The sequence below is a fragment of the Diadema antillarum genome, unplaced genomic scaffold, assembly GCF_040938485.1.
Source record: "Diadema antillarum isolate AM-2024a unplaced genomic scaffold, OU_Dant_1.0 scf00000099, whole genome shotgun sequence".
Lineage (NCBI taxonomy): Eukaryota > Metazoa > Echinodermata > Echinoidea > Diadematoida > Diadematidae > Diadema > Diadema antillarum.
The window spans coordinates 836,840-858,642 of NW_027270988.1; the positions used below are offsets into that span (position 1 = coordinate 836,840).

General features: G+C 39.1%; 1 protein-coding gene across 1 annotated transcript in view; it reads right to left on the bottom strand.

Annotated features, from left to right (window-relative positions):
* Positions 1–1,592: 1,592 nt before the first annotated feature.
* LOC139718730 (cytochrome P450 3A29-like) overlaps positions 1,593–21,803 on the bottom strand; it is a 30,190-nt gene continuing 9,979 nt past the window's right edge. The window contains exons 2-12 of the mRNA XM_071630194.1: positions 19,279–19,372; positions 18,723–18,872; positions 17,394–17,510; positions 16,265–16,353; positions 12,054–12,202; positions 11,348–11,478; positions 10,502–10,675; positions 9,081–9,301; positions 8,696–8,833; positions 8,206–8,368; positions 1,593–3,671 (exon numbers count right to left, since the gene is read on the bottom strand). Of these exons, the coding sequence (XP_071486295.1) occupies positions 3,597–3,671; positions 8,206–8,368; positions 8,696–8,833; positions 9,081–9,301; positions 10,502–10,675; positions 11,348–11,478; positions 12,054–12,202; positions 16,265–16,353; positions 17,394–17,510; positions 18,723–18,872; positions 19,279–19,372 (1,501 nt within the window). The 3' untranslated portion in view covers positions 1,593–3,596. The remainder of the gene's footprint in view (positions 3,672–8,205; positions 8,369–8,695; positions 8,834–9,080; positions 9,302–10,501; positions 10,676–11,347; positions 11,479–12,053; positions 12,203–16,264; positions 16,354–17,393; positions 17,511–18,722; positions 18,873–19,278; positions 19,373–21,803) is intronic.

Below are 21,803 nucleotides of genomic sequence, written 5' to 3' on the forward strand. Positions count from 1 at the left end.
CCCCCTGTATAGTGTAAGCTCACCGTAATATTGTCGTTTATCTATTTGCATCTAATCATCAAAGTGCCACAGTTTTCGTAGCATTGTGGTCTTTCCAAGCAAGTGTAAATGGCCCTACATAATGTATAGTACAAACTCTGCCAAATTTAGCGACTTCCCATGAAAACGAGTAGCATTAGTTCTCACCTTTAAACTGACATGGTGCAATCTTTGTAGTCACTGTAAACAGTTTTTGACTGCATACATTATAAATCAAAGTCTGGAAGTCAATCACGAGCCCCAAATGTTCTTACACTCCTGTGCTACATACTACTTAACTACCCCCCCCCCCCCCCCCTCCCGAAAAAAAAGCATATGTTTGTGAATCTAATTTGTTGGTGTGGTAATGCAATGTAAATGTATAATATGTAACGGTGTAGAACTACCTACCAAATGTACAATGATGTCCTAATTCAAAGTATTTCTACTGTATAATTTTTTTACTCATGAATGCAGTATGTAATGTCTCCTTTTTGCTGTATTATGTTATTCTACTACGGACAATGTCTTTACGGCATTGGCAATTCCTACATTGATTTTTATCGTATACATATCCTTTTTGGACATATATCATTTCCATTTGTTACAATATTTGGAGAAAAATTAACAGAAATGCAAAACGAAATTTAAAAAAGGCAAACAAACAAGCAAACATCCCATAAATGGGGTTTTCACTGTTTGAAATCAAATGTTTAACCATTGATATTTAGCAATTAATATTATTGCCCTTCTCAATCCTAAATTGTGAAAAGTTTGATATTCATTTCCTCTCTAATACAAATGACAATACTGAGTGGTAGATTGAAAAAATATTATATGCAGTATTAAACAGCTGTGATCATAAAAAAAAAACTGACTAAATTTGTCTTATGCGAGTATAAGAGAATATGCTCAGTGATAATGTAAAGTGTTCAAACGATTGATTGTTGAAGAACTTTAAATTTGTTCGTACTTTTTACCTGTTTTATTGTCTTGTGTTTGTTTTAACTGACACAGTCACACACGCACACATATTCGCACACACACAAACATACACACACTCACGGTCAAAATCAATTTCATTCAGGTCAAATTCTACAGATGAAACCAAAAACAAATGGAGTAAATTCTACAATTCAGATAGATTTTTTTTTTTCTTCTGTTTCCATGGCATGATTGTAGTCGCAGCTTGTAAAAGTCTCTGAATCCAGATGAAAGCCTTGATATGTGGTATTTTATTCTTTCGTGTATCAACGGTTCCCCGTTAACTTTTTGCTTTGTTATAGAGACTCGTGGAAATCCATTCTATTCAACAGAGATTTTACAGATTTTTATTTTCAGGAACATTTCTTAACCTTTTTTTCAATTCCTATATATATATATATATATATATATATATATATATACATATATATATATATATATACATATATAAATGTATATACGCTATATATGTGTATACATGGATGTATATATACATGTATATATATATATATATTATATATTATATATATATAATTAGTCTTGCCGAAGGAAGAGCGAGTGGACATTGAAGTAGTTGATTTATTGCCTTTAATACCGAGATTTTGATCTTTTTACGGGTCTTCTTTAGGGCTTGAACATAACAAAACCATTTGAAACATCTGAAGGGAATATGGTAAAAACAAGGCAAAAAGAAATCGAAAGCCCAAGAAAAAAAGAAAACAGCAACATAACATAAGCTTGTATTCACTACACAAGAACACCAATATGACATTCATATTGGCATACACGGCGGTATAAAATAATAGGACAGCGATACGGAATAAATACACAATAGCAGCGCTCATAGTGGCAATGAAATAATTCAAATCATTATATTTTAACAATTAAATTGAATTGCTCGAACGATATATAACCAAGTAAACTGATTACCTTGTTTAAGGGCTCACACCCGTAAATACAATGGAATGTCCCATACCTCTTCACAAATTCGTACCAAAGATACCAAAATAAATGAAGAAAAAAATTGATTAAAAATCAATGATGTAGTTTGGCAAAAAACTGAATAGCTGTAGATATTGAGTATGAATTCCTCTACAAAGTGCATTTTGGTTGGAAGATGAAAGCTTTTCTGATGGAATTTGAGGGGACTATAATTCATTGGGTACGTGTACGGAAAATAGGTAATTTTTTGAGTGACAAGAACTCGTAGTTTGGCTTTGCGGACCCCTGGACAGAATTTGGACTGAAGAATCCACCCTGAAAATTTGATGGATGAAAGGGTATATCTCATTTATCCAGGTTCGTGAAGCTGAAATACCTCATTTCTCCCAGCTATTTTACAGAATTTTTTTTTGAAATTTGATTTTAAACACATATCCCTATGGGGAAATATTTATGGGTGTGAGTCCTTAAAGCATGGGAAGGTGTACCTGTGAGGTTTCTGGTGTCTGTAGAGTGATTGAAATGGGTTTGTAGGCGTAATGTGGGGGTAGTGAAGCGTGAGCATGTATTTGATGTAAAATACAGTGTACAGTGTTTTGAGCGACGATGGCACGAGAAATTTGATGCTGATGCTGTACATATGTATATAAATATAGATATCGTATATGTGTCAGTCAGAGGTGAAGGCGTTTATCATAATGGAGGGACAGGAATACAACGAAGGTGAGAAAATAATCAAGAATAATTACAAGAAAAACAAGTTGATAATTCATATTTCTGCAACTTCCTCCGTTGACTCGCCATCTCATTTCTGTCTGCCTGTCTTTCTGTCTGTCTCTCTACTCCTTTTTCCTAACAATGTATTACATCCTTGAATCTCACTTGAAGTTGTAATTCTTTTTGTGCGAGCACACCGTAAACCCACGTTTTGATTTATCAATCTTAGACAATTAAAGCTAACGGAACAATTTAAATCTCAAACGAACTAAGCGTCTAGTCTACGAGGAGATTAGTAGTCTGTAGCCCCTCACTAGCTCCGAGCCCTGGGTTTAAAACGGACAGCAAGGGTTAAGGAAATCTAGGTTCCATTAGATATGAGAACATAAGTAGGTATTCATATTCATACTATGTACGACAGTGTAATTTTTACATCATAATTAGAAACCTTCAACATCCTAACATTATTTCATCCCCCAACACTTCCAATCACTCCGGTCTTATCATCGATTGATAAACAAATACTATCACTCAAACACAAGTAAACCTAAGGCGATAGGAATATTGTCAGCTCCATCTAAAATCTACATGGACTTTGTAAATTAATGATTTATTTACACCATAATTAGACATCTCCAACATCCAAACATTATGTCACCAGCTCCTTCTCTTCCAATTACTCCGGTGTATCACCGATTTTTAAACAAATTATTACACAAACAAAAGTAAACCTAAGGCAACAGGACTGCGGTTAGTTCCATCTAAAATCTACAGGGAGTTGGGAATCTCGCATGGGTCGGTTAATTTAACTGATCATTATCATCAAGTACATGAGAGGCTTTTGCAGCGCAGAAGAATACATGTTTTTTTACGCTTTATGAATTGATATGTTATGAAAGCATTATTTAAGAGGAAGGCCTGGGGTAGAATCATTCTCAGCGAGCGACCAGTTTCAGGGTTACTCCATTGGGAGGAGAAAGAAGACCACTGGTACCCAACTTTGGAGGAATCTGCAGAAAACAAGCAAACAAAATAAAGGAACAAACAATAATTTTTATGATTTTAAAACGAGTTCGAACAGGAGCACGCCATGTTAAATCTGGCCACCTTTAATTCAAGCAGGGTGGAGGAGCGGGGAAATTGATGTTGTGCATGAACTTCAGTTAAAAAACCAAACAAAATATTTTGTGTCGATGACATAATGTTTCAGAGTGTACGTTATTCCTTGCTCTCCCTTCGCTACTGGATCCTTGAATGAAAAATCCATTCCAAAAGTTTACCAATTTCATAAAAAAAAGGGAGAAAAAAATCCCAGCAGAACAGTACAAATACGATCAAAATTGGATAAGAAATACGGAAGCTGTGATATTTTGAAATTCTTTTTTTTAACACTTCTTGGTCAGTCCTTATGAATATTCAAATCAGCAAGATGATGATGTTATACTCTATAAATTTCTTGTCATTAAATTTTCATAAGCAGAAATGATAAAAAATCTCATTTTCAGCTGTATGAATATAACACTTGCCTCAAAACCACCCAAAATAAGAAAAAAACAACAACAAATGTTGACTGTGATATATTTTGGTATGGAAATACGCTTCAACCTGTACTAGGTAATGATAACGACTTTTTTCGAATTTCATATGAAATATTAAGAGGGCATGGCATTATCAACTCGCTTATTTGAACATTCATAAGAACTGGTCAAGATCTGTTATTCGAAAAAAAAGATGCGAAATTCAAATATGATATAAAATTATCTTCTTCATTTCTTATCCGACTTTGGCCACTTTTGGAACGTTCTGTATGGATTTTTTTCTCTTTCTTTGGAGCTTATTCATTTTCTGGGTAGACTTCCTCTTAAGGGAAAAAGGAATGTCTAAAGAACGAATTTTAGATTTTCATGGGGAAGTATTACAAGATTTTAGAGAAAATTATATATAAAAGAACGATGAATTTTTTGAAGATGTGTAATGTTTTTACAAATTCGCAGTTTGGATTCCGAGAAAAGCATAGCACCTGTCATGCTTTGCTTAATTTTGTTGGCAAAGTAGCACATGCTTTAGACAATCGGTCACATTTGATTGGTATCTTCCTGGACTTCTCCGAGGCCTTCGACACTATAAACCATGATATCTTACTCTACAAGTTGTCTCATTATGGTATACGTGGGAAGGCCTTGGAGTGGTTCAGGAGTTATCTAACTGATCGCAAACAATATGTATTTTTGAACAATCATAATTCTGATATGAGAGAACTGAAGTGTGGCGTGCCACAAGGTAGTTTATTGGGTCCACTATTGTTTATTGTTTACATTAATGATTTTTGTGCTTCGTCAGATGTGTTATCGTTCATACTTTTTGCCGACGATTCAAATGTTTTTTACTCACATGAAGACCCAAATATTCTTGTGCAGACAGTTAATTCCGAACTACAACATTTATGTGAGTGGATACGAGCAAATAAGTTGTCTTTGAATATCCAAAAAACAAAATATATGCTTTTTAGTAACACTTTAGATAATTTAGATATGGACATTTGTTTTGGTGACGCTGTCTTAGAAAGTGTTCCCCATATAAAGTTTCTCGGTGTTACAGTTGATAACAAACTTTCTTGGAAATTTCATATCGATAATGTTTGCAAGAAAATTTCACGTAACATAGGTGTTATTAATAGATTAAAACTGTCTATTCCTCAGCATTCGCTGTTAACATTGTATTCATCTTTGATATTGCCTTATTTACATTATGGAATTTTGGTATGGGGAAACACGCATCAATTATCATTGGATAGGATTCTACTGTTACAAAAGAAGGCTCTTCGCATTATTTGCAATACTGTCCCATATTCTCATACAGATCCTTTGTTTTTTGATAACAAGATTCTGAAAATTAAGGATTTGTTTTTATTACAATTAGGGCAGTTTATGTATACTTATAATAATAATTGCCTCCCGTTTGTATTTAACTCCATGTTTATGCGCAACCGGACATACCATAGATACCCAACTAGACAATCAAATGAATTTCATTTACCTCTGTTAAGAACCTTGTTAGCTCAACAGACTTTTATTTATGTAGGTCCAAGATTCTGGAACTCCCTTCCTATGGATATAAAAAGTGCCCCTTCATTGAATTCTTTTAAAACGAGATTGAAAATGCTTCTTTTGAAGTCTTATAATGTAACTGAATGTTTTTAATTTTGTAATATATTTTGTGAGCACGATATCATTAATCTCTTCTTTGACTGAAAGGCTGCGTTCTCTTGAGGTATCACTTATTTTTACTACCTGGTAGTATTCTATACGTGCTCTCGTTCTCTCGTCCTCACAGTTGAATCTCTTCCGCTGGAAAGCTGCTCGACAATTTGTCACTTTAGAAAACACCTGGCTAATTGTCTCTGTGGGCTTTCGCCCTTGGTGTATGCATCAACAAATTTTTGGTTTCTCTCTCTCTCTTCTCTCTCTTCCACTTTTCCCTGTTTGTTGTTTCTTTTTTTCACACTTTTGCTTTCTTTTTTTTCTCTATTCCCCGCTTCCCCAGTTTCCCGCACTCTTTGTAGTTGTAAGTTTTCACCCCATTTTCCCCCTTTCCCTCAGAGGTATCCACATGTTACAAGCTTAGTCTTTTGAGTGGGTACCTCCACTTTTTTTCTCCTCAGTGTGTATATATAGAGTGTATGTATCTTTATTTTACTGATCATGTAGACAAGAATATGTTGTTAATCCTGTCTGGTTATATATATTTACAACGAGTCGCATGTCAAGTTCATGATATTGTTTCTTATACATTCTGTTGAAGAAAGAAAGTGAAAATAAAGTTTGAATTTGAATTTGAATTTGAACCCCCTTCAAGGAGAGATATGACAAAATATAGAGGATGATATTATAACTGTAAAAAAGAAACCAGGACAATATTCTAATGTAAACAGGACAGCCGTTGATTGTCGGAATTGCTCAAACACCTCACACAGCCTTTAGGGAAAATGAAGTGGAGGGACGTTTATTCCTTACTAATATTGTAAACAATCACGAAGCTATTATTTTCTGATGAGGTCGGAGAGCTGTGGGGTAAGGGACATGTATGACCCGATTTGGTTCAACGGCTGAATAAAACCACTCTGTGAATAACCCAATGCTGCCGAAATTTAGGTCAAGCGCTAACTAATGTAAGTGGGATGCGTTTAGGATAGTTCTTTTTGGATCAATACTCGCAGGCACACCAAAGACAGAAACGTAGACTCCGGAGGATTCACTATACGTGGATAATATGCCAGTTTTGTGAGCAAGAAAGAAAACAAAAAGGATAGGAATATGCATGAATATTCATGTGTCGCTCATGAGGATATTTTTTATTTCAGTAAATCTTAAGATAAAGGATGATAAATGCTCAAATGAAGCAACTATCAATAAAATGAATTAATCTGACTTTATGAAGCTTTCCGCGGAGTTTGAGCAAACCATTAATTTTAAGAATTAATAAAGACGACAAAATAGGGGAAAAAGATTTAAAAAAAACATAGAATGGCGTCCAGTATGCCTCGACCATAACCCATAGCTCTCCTATAAATCTACAGAGTACGTCTTGACAACGTGAAACGACAGGTTCACAATATTACAAAAAATATATATATTATTCCTAGGTTACATGCTTGTCACAAATGTGGTGATTGTTTACTTACCTTGAAATAGGTTTCGTTTGGATGGATAACTACATTGTTTAAGAGAGCAGGTAATCGGGGACTTTAGAATTTTTACTTGATCCTAAATCTCTGCCATTTGACCCTATGGCCCAAAAATTCACAGGAAAACCACTGTTAGGCAGTTAATTTTAGGATGACACCTTTGGCCATTTCCGAGATATGGAAAAAAGGTGCCTTTTTTAGCATTTCACTCGACCTTTGGCCTTTTACCCTCAAGAAAATACCTTCAGGCCTTGTATAGAGTAAACTTTTTGAGAGTATTTTGACCGCGACTTTTGATTTTGTGCATGTGCACCCAAATGTTGTCCACTTCGTCCACTCAAACATACATATGCAAAGTTTCATTACGATACCTCGATTAGTTTTTAAGTTAGGTTGTCCATAAGATTGATCAAGGACAGACGGACGGACTGACAGACTGACAGACAGCCCCAAAGCATAATGTCCTGGGCAACACTTCGTGCCGGAGGCATAAGATTCCTTAATATCTGCAGTCCCGTTCAATCTCTTTTTGTGTGTATTTCGCAGGTGTGCGTGAATGTGAACGTTTATTTCATCCCACCCTTTACCCAGGGGCGGATCCAGGAATTCCGTAAAGAGGGGGCGCGTTTACAAAATTAAAGGGGGCGCACGCACCCCTCCCCCCATTTTTTCTTTTTATTTCTTTTGTTTCAACAAAAAATAAAGGGGGTGGGCGTGCGCCGGTTGCGGTCCTCCCTGGATCCGCCCCTGCTTTACCATTAGTTCCTCTGCAAGGTTAATCAGAATCGTAAAAACTTATAAGGCATTATAAGCACGAATTGTCGGGGGGGGGGGGGTATCAACGGGCAGGGGGAACGTACCTCAGTCAGCGGGCTGGTTTCGAAACGTGCTTTTTGCAGGACGCGAACAAGCGCCATCTTAGCTTCCATCAGGGCGAACCTCATCCCGACACAGATTCGTGGTCCGGCGCCGAAAGGCATCCAGGTGAAAGGGTCTCGCTTCTCGCGATTCTCCTTGGAGAACCTGGAGACGATGGAATAACGAGACCAACAAAGAAGAATTCATTGGAAGAAAAAGAAGAGAAGAAGAAATAGACATAGGGGAAGGCAAAGGAGAAAACGAAAAAAAAAATATAAGAAGCAGGAGTAGTTCAGAAACACATGAAGAAAACAAGGACAAAAAGGAAAATAAAATAGGAAAAAAACGTACATTCAAGATAAAAAATGGTGTAAGAAAGACAAAATAGAAAAGGGAAAGGATGATAAGAATTTAAGGAGCAAGGAAAGGATGAAGAAAATTCAAAACTGATGAATTTGCCGAAGATGATTGGGGGAATTAAATGTATCTCACCTATCAGGATCAAACTTGCTTGGCTCGGGCCAGTAGGAGGATGAGTGATGCATGGTGTACGGGTTGACCCATACGTCCACTCCCCTCTCGATGGTGACTCCCTTGTACGTGCAGGTCTCACCACACTCGCGATCCAGTCTACGTAAAATACGTAAAATAATAGTCTCGTGAAAGTTACCAAGACTTTATTCAGTCGGTGCTATGATTATAAATACATTTAGGATGGAGCTAAGGAAAGGGCGTGGCTCTGTATACCGTGTATCAATGATCTGATACTCATCTCTTCATCAATGATTTCTTACTCATCTCTTCATCATTAGAAGAATGAAACGAACTATAATACATAAAACTAACAAAACAGCCAAACAAAGATGAAAATCATTACGTGGTAGCGGGTGGGTAGTAGCGGAGAATCTCACACATGACCTGATCGAGGTACGGCATCGTTGAGACCTTCGTGTAGTCGACATCGTTACGGTTGGGGGCGAGCTTATCGATCTCGGCGATGAGTTTGTCCTGGACGTGGGGATTTTGGGCGAGGAGGTACGATCCCAGCGTGAGAGCAGTGGTAGTTGTCTCGTAGCCGGCCGAAAGGAAAATCATTGCCTGTGTGTATATGAGAGGCAAGGATTTCTAGAGGGATATCGATCACAGGTGTTGTCTATTTTTCAAAAGACGAAACTTGGTATTTACGCGTGTTTTTGAAAATGCACGCAGCCTTTATAATGATCCGAATGATTCGAAATATTGTAGACTCTGGCAAGTTCATATATCTCTTGATACTTTTCCAGTCATTTATATGAGCTCATCCCCTTACATTTCTGAATAATTGTTATGGCATGAAAACTATATTCGAAAGTCAATAATTTCACAGATCTTATCACTGCGACATAGGAGAGGTGAACCTTTTAGAATTTTAACGTTCAAGAGGAGCAGAGATGACATTTCATGTGTCCGTGAGTAAGAGAGAAAATTCTCCTCACTACAGTATGTATTACAACACAAAGCAGTTTCAATTATAAATCTCACAAATTTCCGGGCAAGCCTTGCGTGTAACTTGCGGGAAACAATTGCTGCTACCCGGAGGTCCCAGCAGATAGACAGCACCTTTCAGTTCACACCACGTGCCTCGCCCCTTGTTGCCCGGAGGTGTGCACGTCGTCCTATTTACCCGCTGCCAAGTTTAGGCCTTGTCATATCTTTCCGGGCAAGCTAGGGGGGGGGGGGGGGGGGGGGGGGATTTTCCATTCATAAGTAAGGCTTTCCCACAAAGGTGTGGCAGGGCCTTGCGCATTCTCAAAACTTGCTCCGGATGAGTTGCGGGGGTTAGCAGTCGCACCGTCACGCAACTCCAACGCAGGTAACATAGTTGTAACACGGGTACTTTGTCCATTTGTCGCCCGTGATTTAGGTGGATCAGTTTCAAAGCTCTCACGTGCTTTTTTAGAGCCTGACATGCAGGTCACACTGAATACACACAAGTAGAACCTAATAAGGACGCGTCCCGCTGCAGGTTAGACGCTCGCGAAACTCGCCCAAATCCTTGACTGCCCACAGAAAATTATCCTGTCTGCTGAAAAATCTCTACACGCAAGAAGCCCGCGTAGTTTGCCCGGAAAGGCCTGACATGGTAGTCGTCGGATTTAACTTACATTGCGCGCTACAATTTCAGCCGTGTAAATCTCACGACTGAAGTTAAACATATAAACAAATTTGTCTATTTCAACATGAATGTTAGAATCAATGCATCTTTCGGGTTTATTTCTATCTGACACAAACATGACAATACCTCTTATCTCAGCCTACCTGTCCAACAACCTCACGTCTGGAAAGGCGCCCTCTAGTGGTCGGAGTGATGGAATTCTTGCCTTCGTCGGATCCGACGAAGAGTTGGTTATGCTGGTCGTCGTCGTCGTTTTCGATGGTGTGTATGTTTTTGCCATCCTGGGCGTCGATCAGGAGTTGGAGGAAGTCCACATTCTGATATATCATGAGAAATGTTGGTCATTTTTGAAACTTCTTATTTCGTCTAAATATAGTGACATTCTTCAGTTCCTTGTACTATTTCTTACATGCAACATTTGCAATGAAATTCAAATAAGAAGATAATCAATTATGAATGTCAGCAAATCATGCTTTCTGTATCAATTGCTCCGGAAGTTGATGGGACGAGTGAGGGTCTACAAGACGGTGAGACAGACAACCAGACAGACAGACAGACAGACACAGAGACAGACATTACAGACAGAGAGACAGACATACAGATAGACATATAGACAGACAGACATACGGACATGTAAAATGTCGGACACATAATATATGGAGTATGGAGTGGTAGATAATCCATTTACTAGTCGTGCTGGCATGGCTAGTATCACATAAACATGCCCCTGACGTCAACGTTGAAAATAGCAAGCATATAAGTTATATAAGTTAAGCTGTAAAATGTCACCATGCATGAACAATGATAATGACACCGCCAACAACAACAACAACAACAACAACAACAACAACAACAACAACAACAACAACAACAACAACCACAACAACAACAATCACAACTTAGTAAAAACAGAAACAATAACAACAACCACAACAAAAAAGTAAACTACAGTAATAAACACAGAAGCAGGAAAACCGTATTCAACGCACGTGTGTGCCGTGTCCGCCTTTCCTCATAGCAATGGTTTTGTCAATGACTTCAGTGAAGAACTTGATGGTGTCCTTCGGAAAGAGGGTGAATCCAAGAAATTTGACAACAGGCGCCAAGAACGGCAGGAAAGCTGAACTCGAAGAACAGCATTGAAACAAAGAAAGATAAATCGGGGGAAAGAGTCAGTCAGTGAAAGCATAATATTCATATAAATGATACTATTAATACTTCTCCCCCTACTTCTGCTACAACAACTCTTGCTGCTGCTGCTGCTGCTGCTGCTACTACTACCACTACTACTACTACTACTACTACTACTACTACTAGTAGTAGCAGTAATAGTACAACTACAATTACTGCTACTACTGCTACTACCACTGCTATTACAACTACAGTTACTACTACTACTACTAACTACTACTACTACTACTACTACTGCTGCTACTACTACTAATACTACTACAACTGCATCTTCTACATTTTTTTTTCTGTGTTGCTTTTTTCCCGCATTGAATTTTCTTTACGAGATCAGTAAGAAGGACTTTGAATCCAAGAAGGGAGTATCAGTTCTGAGGGGTGAATATCTATGTGCAATGACAGCTTCTAACCAATGCCACCCTCTGTACAATTGTATTTGTAATATTCAAAGAACTATCCCCGCTATCTTATTCTGTTGAAGATCCTTTTGATTCCTCGGTTACTTACAGACGAGGGCGAAGACGGGTGTGGTGAAAGAAACCTGGAAGAATTTCTTGGCGTGGTTCACGAATGGTTCGTCTGCCTGAGTCTGTGACTTCACCTGCAGACCGAAGGCACAACTCGCCACCGTGTCCATCACGAAACCGCCGAACAGACTGCATCGGTTAATCAAGTAAACATCAAAAAGAATGATACAGCATTATAGATTTATAAAGCACAAAACACGTATATGTACAGACAGTATAAATCTTCCACAAGGATCTCTGAGTGGAGTTTAAAAGCAGAACCCTTTCCCCTAATCGGTAAATTCAGGACTAGTGTGAAATATGTGGGTCTGTTTAGATCGGCGTAGCCAGGATTTCATCTTAGGGGGGGCGGTTAGTCTGTGAGGGAGCGAAGCGACCGAGCCCGAGCGAGCGGAGCGAGCGAGGGGGGGGGGGGGAGGGTGTGGGAGGGGGGTGTCCCCCCTCCCACGGTAAGAACTTTTTGCATTTTGATGTTGTAAATGGTGCAATTTGATGCATGTTTTTGCGCGTTTTATCGACGTGAAACAGTCCCACTAGTTTAAGGTAGCAGTTTATTTTGATGTCGATTATTATTGAACAATTTGCCTGTAAAATGGTATAATTTAAATACATGTACACTTCTTGTATCAATTCTTTTCACTGAATCATGAACGCGACTGAACCCGAGTGACCGGAGCGAGCGAGGGGGAGGGGAGGGTGTGGGAGGGGGGTGTCCCCCCTCCCACGGTGAGAACTTTTTGCATTTTGATGTTGCAAATGGTGCAATTTGATGCATGTGTTTGCGCGTTTTATCGACGTGAAACAGTCCCACTTGTTTAAGGTAGCAGTATATTTTAGTGTAGATTATTATTGAACAATTTGCTATAAAATGGTATCATTTAAATACACTCTAGTATCAATTTTTTTCACTGAATATCATGAACGCGACTGAACCCGAGCGACCGGAGCGAGCGAGGGGGAGGGGAGGGTGTCCCCCCTCCCACGGTAAGAACTTTTTGCATTTTGATGTTGCAAATGGTGCAATTTGATGCATGTTTTTGCGCGTTTTATCGAGTTGAAACAGTCCTACTTGTTTAAGGTAGCAGTATATTTTAGTGTAGATTATTATTGAACAATTTGCCTATAAAATGGTATCATTTAAATACACTCTAGTATCAATTCTTTTCACTGAATATCATGAACGCGACTGAACCCGAGCGACCGGAGCGAGCGAAGGGGGAGGGGAGGGTGTGGGAGGGGGTGTCCCCCTCCCACGGTAAGAACTTTTTGCATTTTGATGTTGCAAATGGTGCAATTTGATGCATGTTTTTGCGCGTTTTATCGACGTGAAACAGTCCCACTTGTTTAAGGTAGCAGTATATTTTAGTGTAGATTATTATTGAACAATTTGCCTGTAAAATGGTATCATTTAAATACACTCTAGTATCAATTCTTTTCACTGAATATCATGAACGCGACTGAACCCGAGCGACCGGAGCGAGCGAGGGGGAGGGGAGGGTGTCCCCCCTCCCACGGTAAGAACTTTTTGCATTTTGATGTTGCAAATGGTGCAATTTGATGCATGTTTTTGCGCGTTTTATCGACGTGAAACAGTCCCACTTGTTTAAGGTAGCAGTATATTTTAGTGTAGATTATTATTGAACAATTTGCTATAAAATGGTATCATTTAAATACACTCTAGTATCAATTCTTTTCACTGAATATCATGAACGCGACTGAACCCGAGCGACCGGAGCGAGCGAGGGGTAGGGGAGGGTGTCCCCCCTCCCACGGTAAGAACTTTTTGCATTTTGATGTTGCAAATGGTGCAATTTGATGCATGTTTTTGCGCGTTTTATCGAGTTGAAACAGTCCCACTTGTTTAAGGTAGCAGTATATTTTAGTGTAGATTATTATTGAACAATTTGCTATAAAATGGTATCATTTAAATACACTCTAGTATCAATTCTTTTCACTGAATATCATGAACGCGACTGAACCCGAGCGACCGGAGCGAGCGAGGGGGAGGGGAGGGTGTCCCCCCTCCCACGGTAAGAACTTTTTGCATTTTGATGTTGCAAATGGTGCAATTTGATGCATGTTTTTGCGCGTTTTATCGAGTTGAAACAGTCCCACTTGTTTAAGGTAGCAGTATATTTTAGTGTAGATTATTATTGAACAATTTGCCTATAAAATGGTATCATTTAAATACACTCTAGTATCAATTCTTTTCACTGAATATCATGAACGCGACTGAACCCGAGCGACCGGAGCGAGCGAAGGGGGAGGGGAGGGTGTGGGAGGGGGTGTCCCCCCTCCCACGGTAAGAACTTTTTGCGTTTTGATGTTGCAAATGGTGCAATTTGATGCATGTTTTTGCGTGTTTTAACGAGTTGAAACAGTCCCACTTGTTTGAGGTTGCAGTATACTAATTGTTTACTGTAGATTATTATTGAACAATTTGCCTATAATATGGTATGATTTAAATACACTTCTTGTATTAATTCTTTTCACTGAATATCATGAACGCGACTGAACCCGAGCGACCGGAGCGAGCGAAGGGGGAGGGGAGGGGGTGGGAGGGGGTGTCCCCCTCCCACGGTAAGAACTTTTTGCATTTTGATGTTGCAAATGGTGCAATTTGATGCATGTTTTTGCATGTTTTAACGAGTTGAAACAGTCCCACTTGTTTAAGGTTGCAGTATATTTTAGTGTAGATTATTATTGAACAATATTTGCCTATAAAATGGTATCATTTAGATAATCTTCTTGTATTAATTCTTACACTGAATATCATGAACGCTGTCTGTTCAGCAATCAAACAGAAAAAGCATGCACACGAGGGTGTAGATAGGGGCATATCCCCTCCCACACGAACGTGATTTTGCGTTTTCAGACCTGTAATTCAGCGATCTGGTGCACATTTTTGGTGCAATACTTTTTCATCGAAGTGTTAAAATCACGGAATTTAGCTCTTATTCCGAATGTGCACCATCTGTGTGTATGTATAAAGTCTAGTGAGGTAGAGCTTAGGGGAAGGGGGATTTCCCCTCCCGCTCGCGGAGCTTTTGCGTTTTTAGAATTGAAATAAAGCGATCTTGGTATAGCCACAGTCTACTTCTATGCATGGCGGAAGGGGGGGGGGGGAGGGGCGGGCGAGCAGGGAGAAGGCGTGGGCGAGTGTTATCTCCACCCTTCCCTTCCGATGGAGCTTTTGCCTTTTTAAGGTTGAAATTGAGATATCTCGTATACGCATATTTGATGGAATCAACATTTGGGAAATCACAAAAAACAACAACACAAAACAACTGATGGGGGGCGGGACTGAGGGAGGAAAGGGTCGATTAAAAGGGGAAACTCCCCTTATACATGAGGGAACCTTGAGTTTTCGGGATATAAGTGATAAGTCTTGTGCACTCAGAATTATTCATATTTTTTTTGCAAATCTAAAAAGTGTACTAAGCTAGGGAAAGAGGCACAGAGGGGGAGGGTTTGGGAGGGGGATATCCCCCTCCCAAGCACGAGAGATTTTGCATATTTTGAATTGAAATTCAACGATCTGGTGCACACTTTTAGTGAAATATTCAAAAAAATATCTTATTTGATGAAAGGTTGCAAAGGAGACCCGCTTCATGTGCATGCATACAGATATACACGCATTTTTTTTTTCCGCCTCCCAAATCCCCGGTCCAAATCTTAGGGGGGGCGACCGCCCCCATCGCCCCCCCCCTGGCTACGCCAGTGGTTTAGATGATACATAAAAGTCACTGAATTGTTCGTGCATTTCCTACGCGCTTGCATTTTCTCATTTCAAACTTATATGTTAAGGGATAATTATTTATACATGTTAGAAAAAAGGACATATATTGCGAGTTTGTGGTGAAATTTTTCATGTTCATCGTAATGCTGACTATAGCCGATTATGGAAAGCGCCCTCTTAGCCCAGCTATGGCGATTTTAAAGTGTTTCGATGGAAATAAGCCAGTTCATGAATGTGAATTTGCCATTGATTTAAAAACGAATGGAATCATCTTCAAACTTCATCTTGAATGTTTAGGGTTGGTTTCATTGGCAGAACACGGTCTGAAGAAAATGATCTGTGTTGAAAGCTAACATGATGTGTTCATTTATGAATAGTCCACGGTAGGGAAAGTGTCTCGATGAAAATGAGCAGAATCAGTGGAATTCGGATCGAGCGAAGACAAGACTTACTCTTTACACTGAACTGTGCCATCCTTAGCACACGCCTTCTGTACGTTGTCCATCATGGTATCTGCGCAGGAATTCACGATGCCTGACATCTTGGCGAAGAGAAATCATATAATGGAAAATAGAACAAGCTAATAAGCACTGATTAGTTGAAACTCAGGATTTTATATGCACGATAAAAGGACAAGATTTCCTAATGCATATGGAGTCATTCTTAAAACGCAGAGAAAATGGTGACTCCCCTAAACTGAAGTGCTACAAAAGCTGGACGATTCGTTCAAGAGTAAAAATGATTTCTGGTAGATTTGCATTATTTGGACATTCCCGTATGCCCCTCAGGAATGAAAGTCTTAGTATAAGTCTTAGTGTTGCATGTTAGTTTGTTTCTTCACATTAATTCAACGAGACTACAAAAAAGCGGCACTTGCTGATCACAAATTGCAAACAAATTGATACAAAGAGAAAAAAGTTCACAATATTGTATTTTTTTTTTAACAGTTCACAATATCATATTCCACCTCTCTTATTGAGAAATTTCGAAGCAAAAATTAGTAATGAAACTCTGGAAATCAAAAGAGTGTTAGGCAGTGTTAACTTGATTTCATGTATAACACTCTGATCATCAAATAGGAGTGGCCAATATGAAATATCTAAATATGTGACGTAATAACATTCTACGTTAACATTTCGAATGGACCTTTCGTAAGAATACTTGAATGCGTCCGCAAAGATGCCTCCCAAAACCAGGTAAATTCTTATAGTTATACATCATGTGATAATCAATGTTTGAATATTATGATTAAACAAAGACAATGGAACGCAACTTGATGCTGTAGACCGCGCATAACGCGCATGATTACCTGCAGTGCCTTTCATTTCTTTACCAGTTATAATTTCTTTCATTCAAATGCATGTATTTTTCAAAGTTTTGATCCTTATCACTAAAAAAAAAAAGAAGGCTGGTATAAGAAGGATAGTGCTTTGAAGATGGTTTAGGACACTGTGGTGTGTTTGGAATGTATTTTAACGTGTATTGCTTGTGCAGGTGTGTGCGTTAATACCAAACAGGAGAATGAGTTGATATAAGAACATAGCTATGTAAAGAGAAACGCCTGAGCGTTTCTCTACGTACCATCTTCATCTTTCGGCCAGTGAATGTCGGGGTAAGGATGTCACGCACTTTCTTCCACTGCGCGTCTCGGAGGTTGAACAAGGCGGTGTCAAAGTCCCCGGATGATACGGGTATCTCCTGGGGCACATACACAAAGAGGTGGAAAGTCCACATGGAAATACCTGGCCTTCAATCAATCACCCAATATATCGATCAGCAGTCGATGAATAATATTGATTGACGAATAATAGACAGGAAAATGAATGCATCCCTACATCACTGAGTTAGTGCCTTCCTCACATAAAAGAATGAAAGATTTTAAAGATTAGAAGCCCAAAAGCACAAACAAAAACAGTAAAAACGCACAGCTTCAAAAGTATTTTGCAGAAATAATTGGTAGCCTTTTGTTTCTAGATGAGTGAGAGAGAGAGAGAGAGAGAGAGAGAGAGAGAGAGAAGGAAGGGAGACGGAGAGACAGAAAGAAAGAAAGAGAGGGAGAGAGCTGACGTTTGCGTTTTCCTTCGCGTAGTCATAATTTTCGAATGATATTCATTTGTGAGACACAGGTTGCAATACAGCTAATCAACCTTCTAGACCCCTCCAGAAGAGTAGCATTTTACAAGATATCGCTTACTCTATTGTTTATCTAATTCTGTTTTCAAATCATCCTAAACATAGTGTCATATTGCAATATACAAATAATGCACAGGTGAGAGTGCGTTAGTGGAGATCCAGTGCACTTGTGGGTATGGGTATTTACAATAGTGCAACGTTCACAAGGCGCGGCGGAGTGCATGTTGCAAAACATTGTAAATACCTGAAAATGAGCTGCACCTCCGATATCGAAAAAAAAAAAAAAACCACACCAGTGCATTATTGCTTTATAAATGGTTCTATGAAGTATTTTACATTTACCTTATTTTATGGGTAAATACAAATCAGCTGTACATGAAGAACTTGCAAGATATCCAAAGAAATACCCAAACAATCTCGTCCTGCACTCGAACTTGTTTCCGGTAAATATTTGATCGCGCGCTTGTACATTGACTGAGTGCGCATTGCTATTAAAAATTGTGCAATATCGATGTCATTGATTACGACAAGCCACAGTCACGCGCGTATCTCTAAGTGAGAAGCCAAGGTCCTACCGGTCGCGATTTGCATGCAGTCAATGGTTAAAAAAAATATGCCCGTTTGGGCATCAATAAGAAGAACTAAAGAATAGTCACGTGATTGCGTCTTGATTAGGATCTTTAAAGTCCTACTACTTCATCTGCTACTGCTCCTACTATACCATTAGCACAACCCACACTACCACTCTAAGCATATCTACACATTGCTACGACTCACCCTCCTGTTATAGAACTTGCCGAAGTCCTTGATGAGTATTTTTCTAAGGAGCTTGACATCACTGACCATGATGATTGGTTCTCGCCACAGGTAGATTCCGGTCACGGGGCCATGCTTGTCCGACATGCTTTTTATCGACTCGTGAAAATTCTTCCAAAGTGAAAGGAACGTGCAATGTGCATGTAGGTATAAAGCTGCATAATTGAAATTTACATATACAACTGCAGTACTGCAAGCACTTAACCGTCACAACAAAATGTCCAACTTTATACTGTATTTATGGAAATGAAAGCAAGAGTTTATCAAGTAGAGGGGACAAGGTTAAGGTGTGAGTTTTCTTCTTTGTCTCCCTCTACAATGAAGTTTGAAAGATCGCAACTGATCAGACAAGGCATGGACACAATGAAAGTCAGTTCATATCAACTTACTGAACAATGAACTCATTTCAACGCTTCTTCTCCTGAACTTTGATGATTATGCCATTAACAGTGTTACCATGTCAACGTGTGTAAGTATGCCTACTTATGTGTCTGTGTTGAGGTCTATGTAAACTTACGTTTCCAATAGCAAGGATGTTACCGAAGATCGGAAGAGGGGTGGGACCAGGAATTCCCATTCGCCAAAAGTAGGTGTGGCACCAAAAATCGTACCTACAAGGCAGAAGTGTGGATGCAAAGCATGATAATCAGTATGCCCATTTCGTTGACACAGACCAGCAGATATAAACGTATAAAAGCTTCCATAGGGGGAATAAACGTCTGAAAACGAGGTTGTCTTAAGGGGATTTCGTTCCAAAGGGGAAATTTTTGATTCCCCTTAAGGTTTTGACAATGTATGCAATGCTTTTCAAAGCCTTATCTTTGATCTGGGGCCTCAGGACTACTCCACAGTAGGGCTCATTATGGCAAAGTGTGTATAGATGAGGGCTATAATCAAAACAATTTATGGGAGATTGGCAGGGATGCATAAAATGGGTGTATATATTGGATGTGCATAGAAAACGGGCTATCTGAGGAATTTAGATTTACAAATTATCTGCTTTTTATTAAAAAAAGAATTGTATTTTCTCATTAACATACAGAATGTAGTGGTATAAGATGCATTTTGTGCTCTTGTGAGTTCAATTCCGCTTTGAGCCCATATCAATGCATAATTTTTCAAAAGGGCAATATTTGCATTTCTGCTGAATATTTTCATGCTTTTCGTCAAAATTCCTCCATTTATCATTTATTCCGCATTTCCCCTTGGAGAATTAAAACATATTGACATCATCATCATCATCATCATCATCACCTGATCAAGTGACGCATATGGCAGGACAAACAAAGGGTTTACCCAGGCGAACAAGGAAATATCAGCAAACAAAGTCCACCCTAATATCTTAACATATTGAATAGATTTAAAAACAGATCTGCTCTTGGTATATCAGATATTTTGGTGGATTTTGTTTGCTGATATTTCCTTGTTCGCCTGGGTAAACCCTTTGTTACCTCCGCCAAGGAAGGAGGTTATGTTTTCGTTACTGTTGGTTTGTTGGTTTGTCCGTTCGTTCGTTCGTTCGTTCGTTCGTTTGTCTGTGCGCAAAACAACTCAAAAAAGTATTGAACGGATTGGGATGAAACTTGCAGGAAAGGTTGAGAATGACACAAGTACCACACGGTTAACTTTTGGTAGTGATCCGAGAATTTTGGGGGAATTTATGAAGGATTTTTGATATTTTGGCAGGTAGGGTCAATGAACTTGGGAGATCAGGCTGGGCGTATTTGAGGTTTGCATGCGCGCACTAAAGTGCGTGCCGTAGTTTCTGCTGGGCGAGGCGCGCCCACAGAACTCTTACACATAGAAGAATCACTCGCCACCCGTTTTGTCGCCGTCGCTCGACTCATTGTCACGTGACGTCCGCCATTTTGCTTAGCGGAACTTTTTTGCGTGCAAATCCCAGCAGACGCTATCCACATACAGTGACTGCATGTTGTACCGTGTTTTTCTGACCCTGAACGAGGCATTAAAATGCCGTATTGTGCGGCTGTAAACTGCACAAATCACTCGACAAAAGGATTTGGAAACAGGTAAGTTTGACACCAAGCCATGATGAGAATAACAACTAATTAATTCCCCAAGTCACGTTACAATTAGGCGGATCGGTCGTATGTTGGCTTTCTTGTGAGCGCAGTAGCAAAGGTAGTCCCAGACACTGGATTTTGTGTTTGCCGTCGACATATGTGTTTACCACCAACTACCAAAATATGCAAAATAAAAAAAGATCAAGTAGGCCTAATTTAGGCCCTGGGGCTATACACTCTGTACGTTGTGTGTTGGGGCAAGCAGCTTTGTACATGAAAAAAGTACTATCTACTTATGTAAATTTGAGCTTAGGTGTAAACTTTACACGTAGATTTATTCTTGTCTAGCTAGAGTCACAGTACCAGTGGTGGGTCAGTGTCAGTGACAACACTACAGTCGTTTAGTAGATACTAGATTGTCTAGACTGACTGTGTACTCTAGTATTAAAGTAGAGTAATAGTAGTAGTAGTAGTAGTAGTACGAACAGTTGTAGGGTAGACTGAAGTTCCAATGATATTGATAATACTGAATAAATTTAACTATTCTAGTATATTACTCAAACTACTTACTTTATACTAGGTAATGTCAGTGTCACGTCAGTACTGAGTCTGTAGATTCTAGTTTCTGCCCAATTTCTGGTAACCTTTATCTGTTTATTTTTACTTCTGTCTGAATTAGCTAGACCTGACTGATGCGTATTCGTAAACTCACTAACTGTTATTGCGCTGACATGTAAGTCTCTTCTTACAACAAAGTTAGGGGTGATATTGGATATAAACTGTCAGCTGCCGGTGCCTTGTTTGCTGCCATATGCTAAGTGATTGTACATGCATTTGCTTTCATGATATACAAGACATGTAGTTGTCATATTTGTGACACTTGTTTTGCCTACATGTACATACTTTGAGATACAGTGTACTATGTTTTCACACTCTTTAGATTTCAGTTTGAATTTCGTTTGAAGCAAACGGGTGCGTGTGAAATCATGCATTATACAGATGTTCATGTATTGCCTTT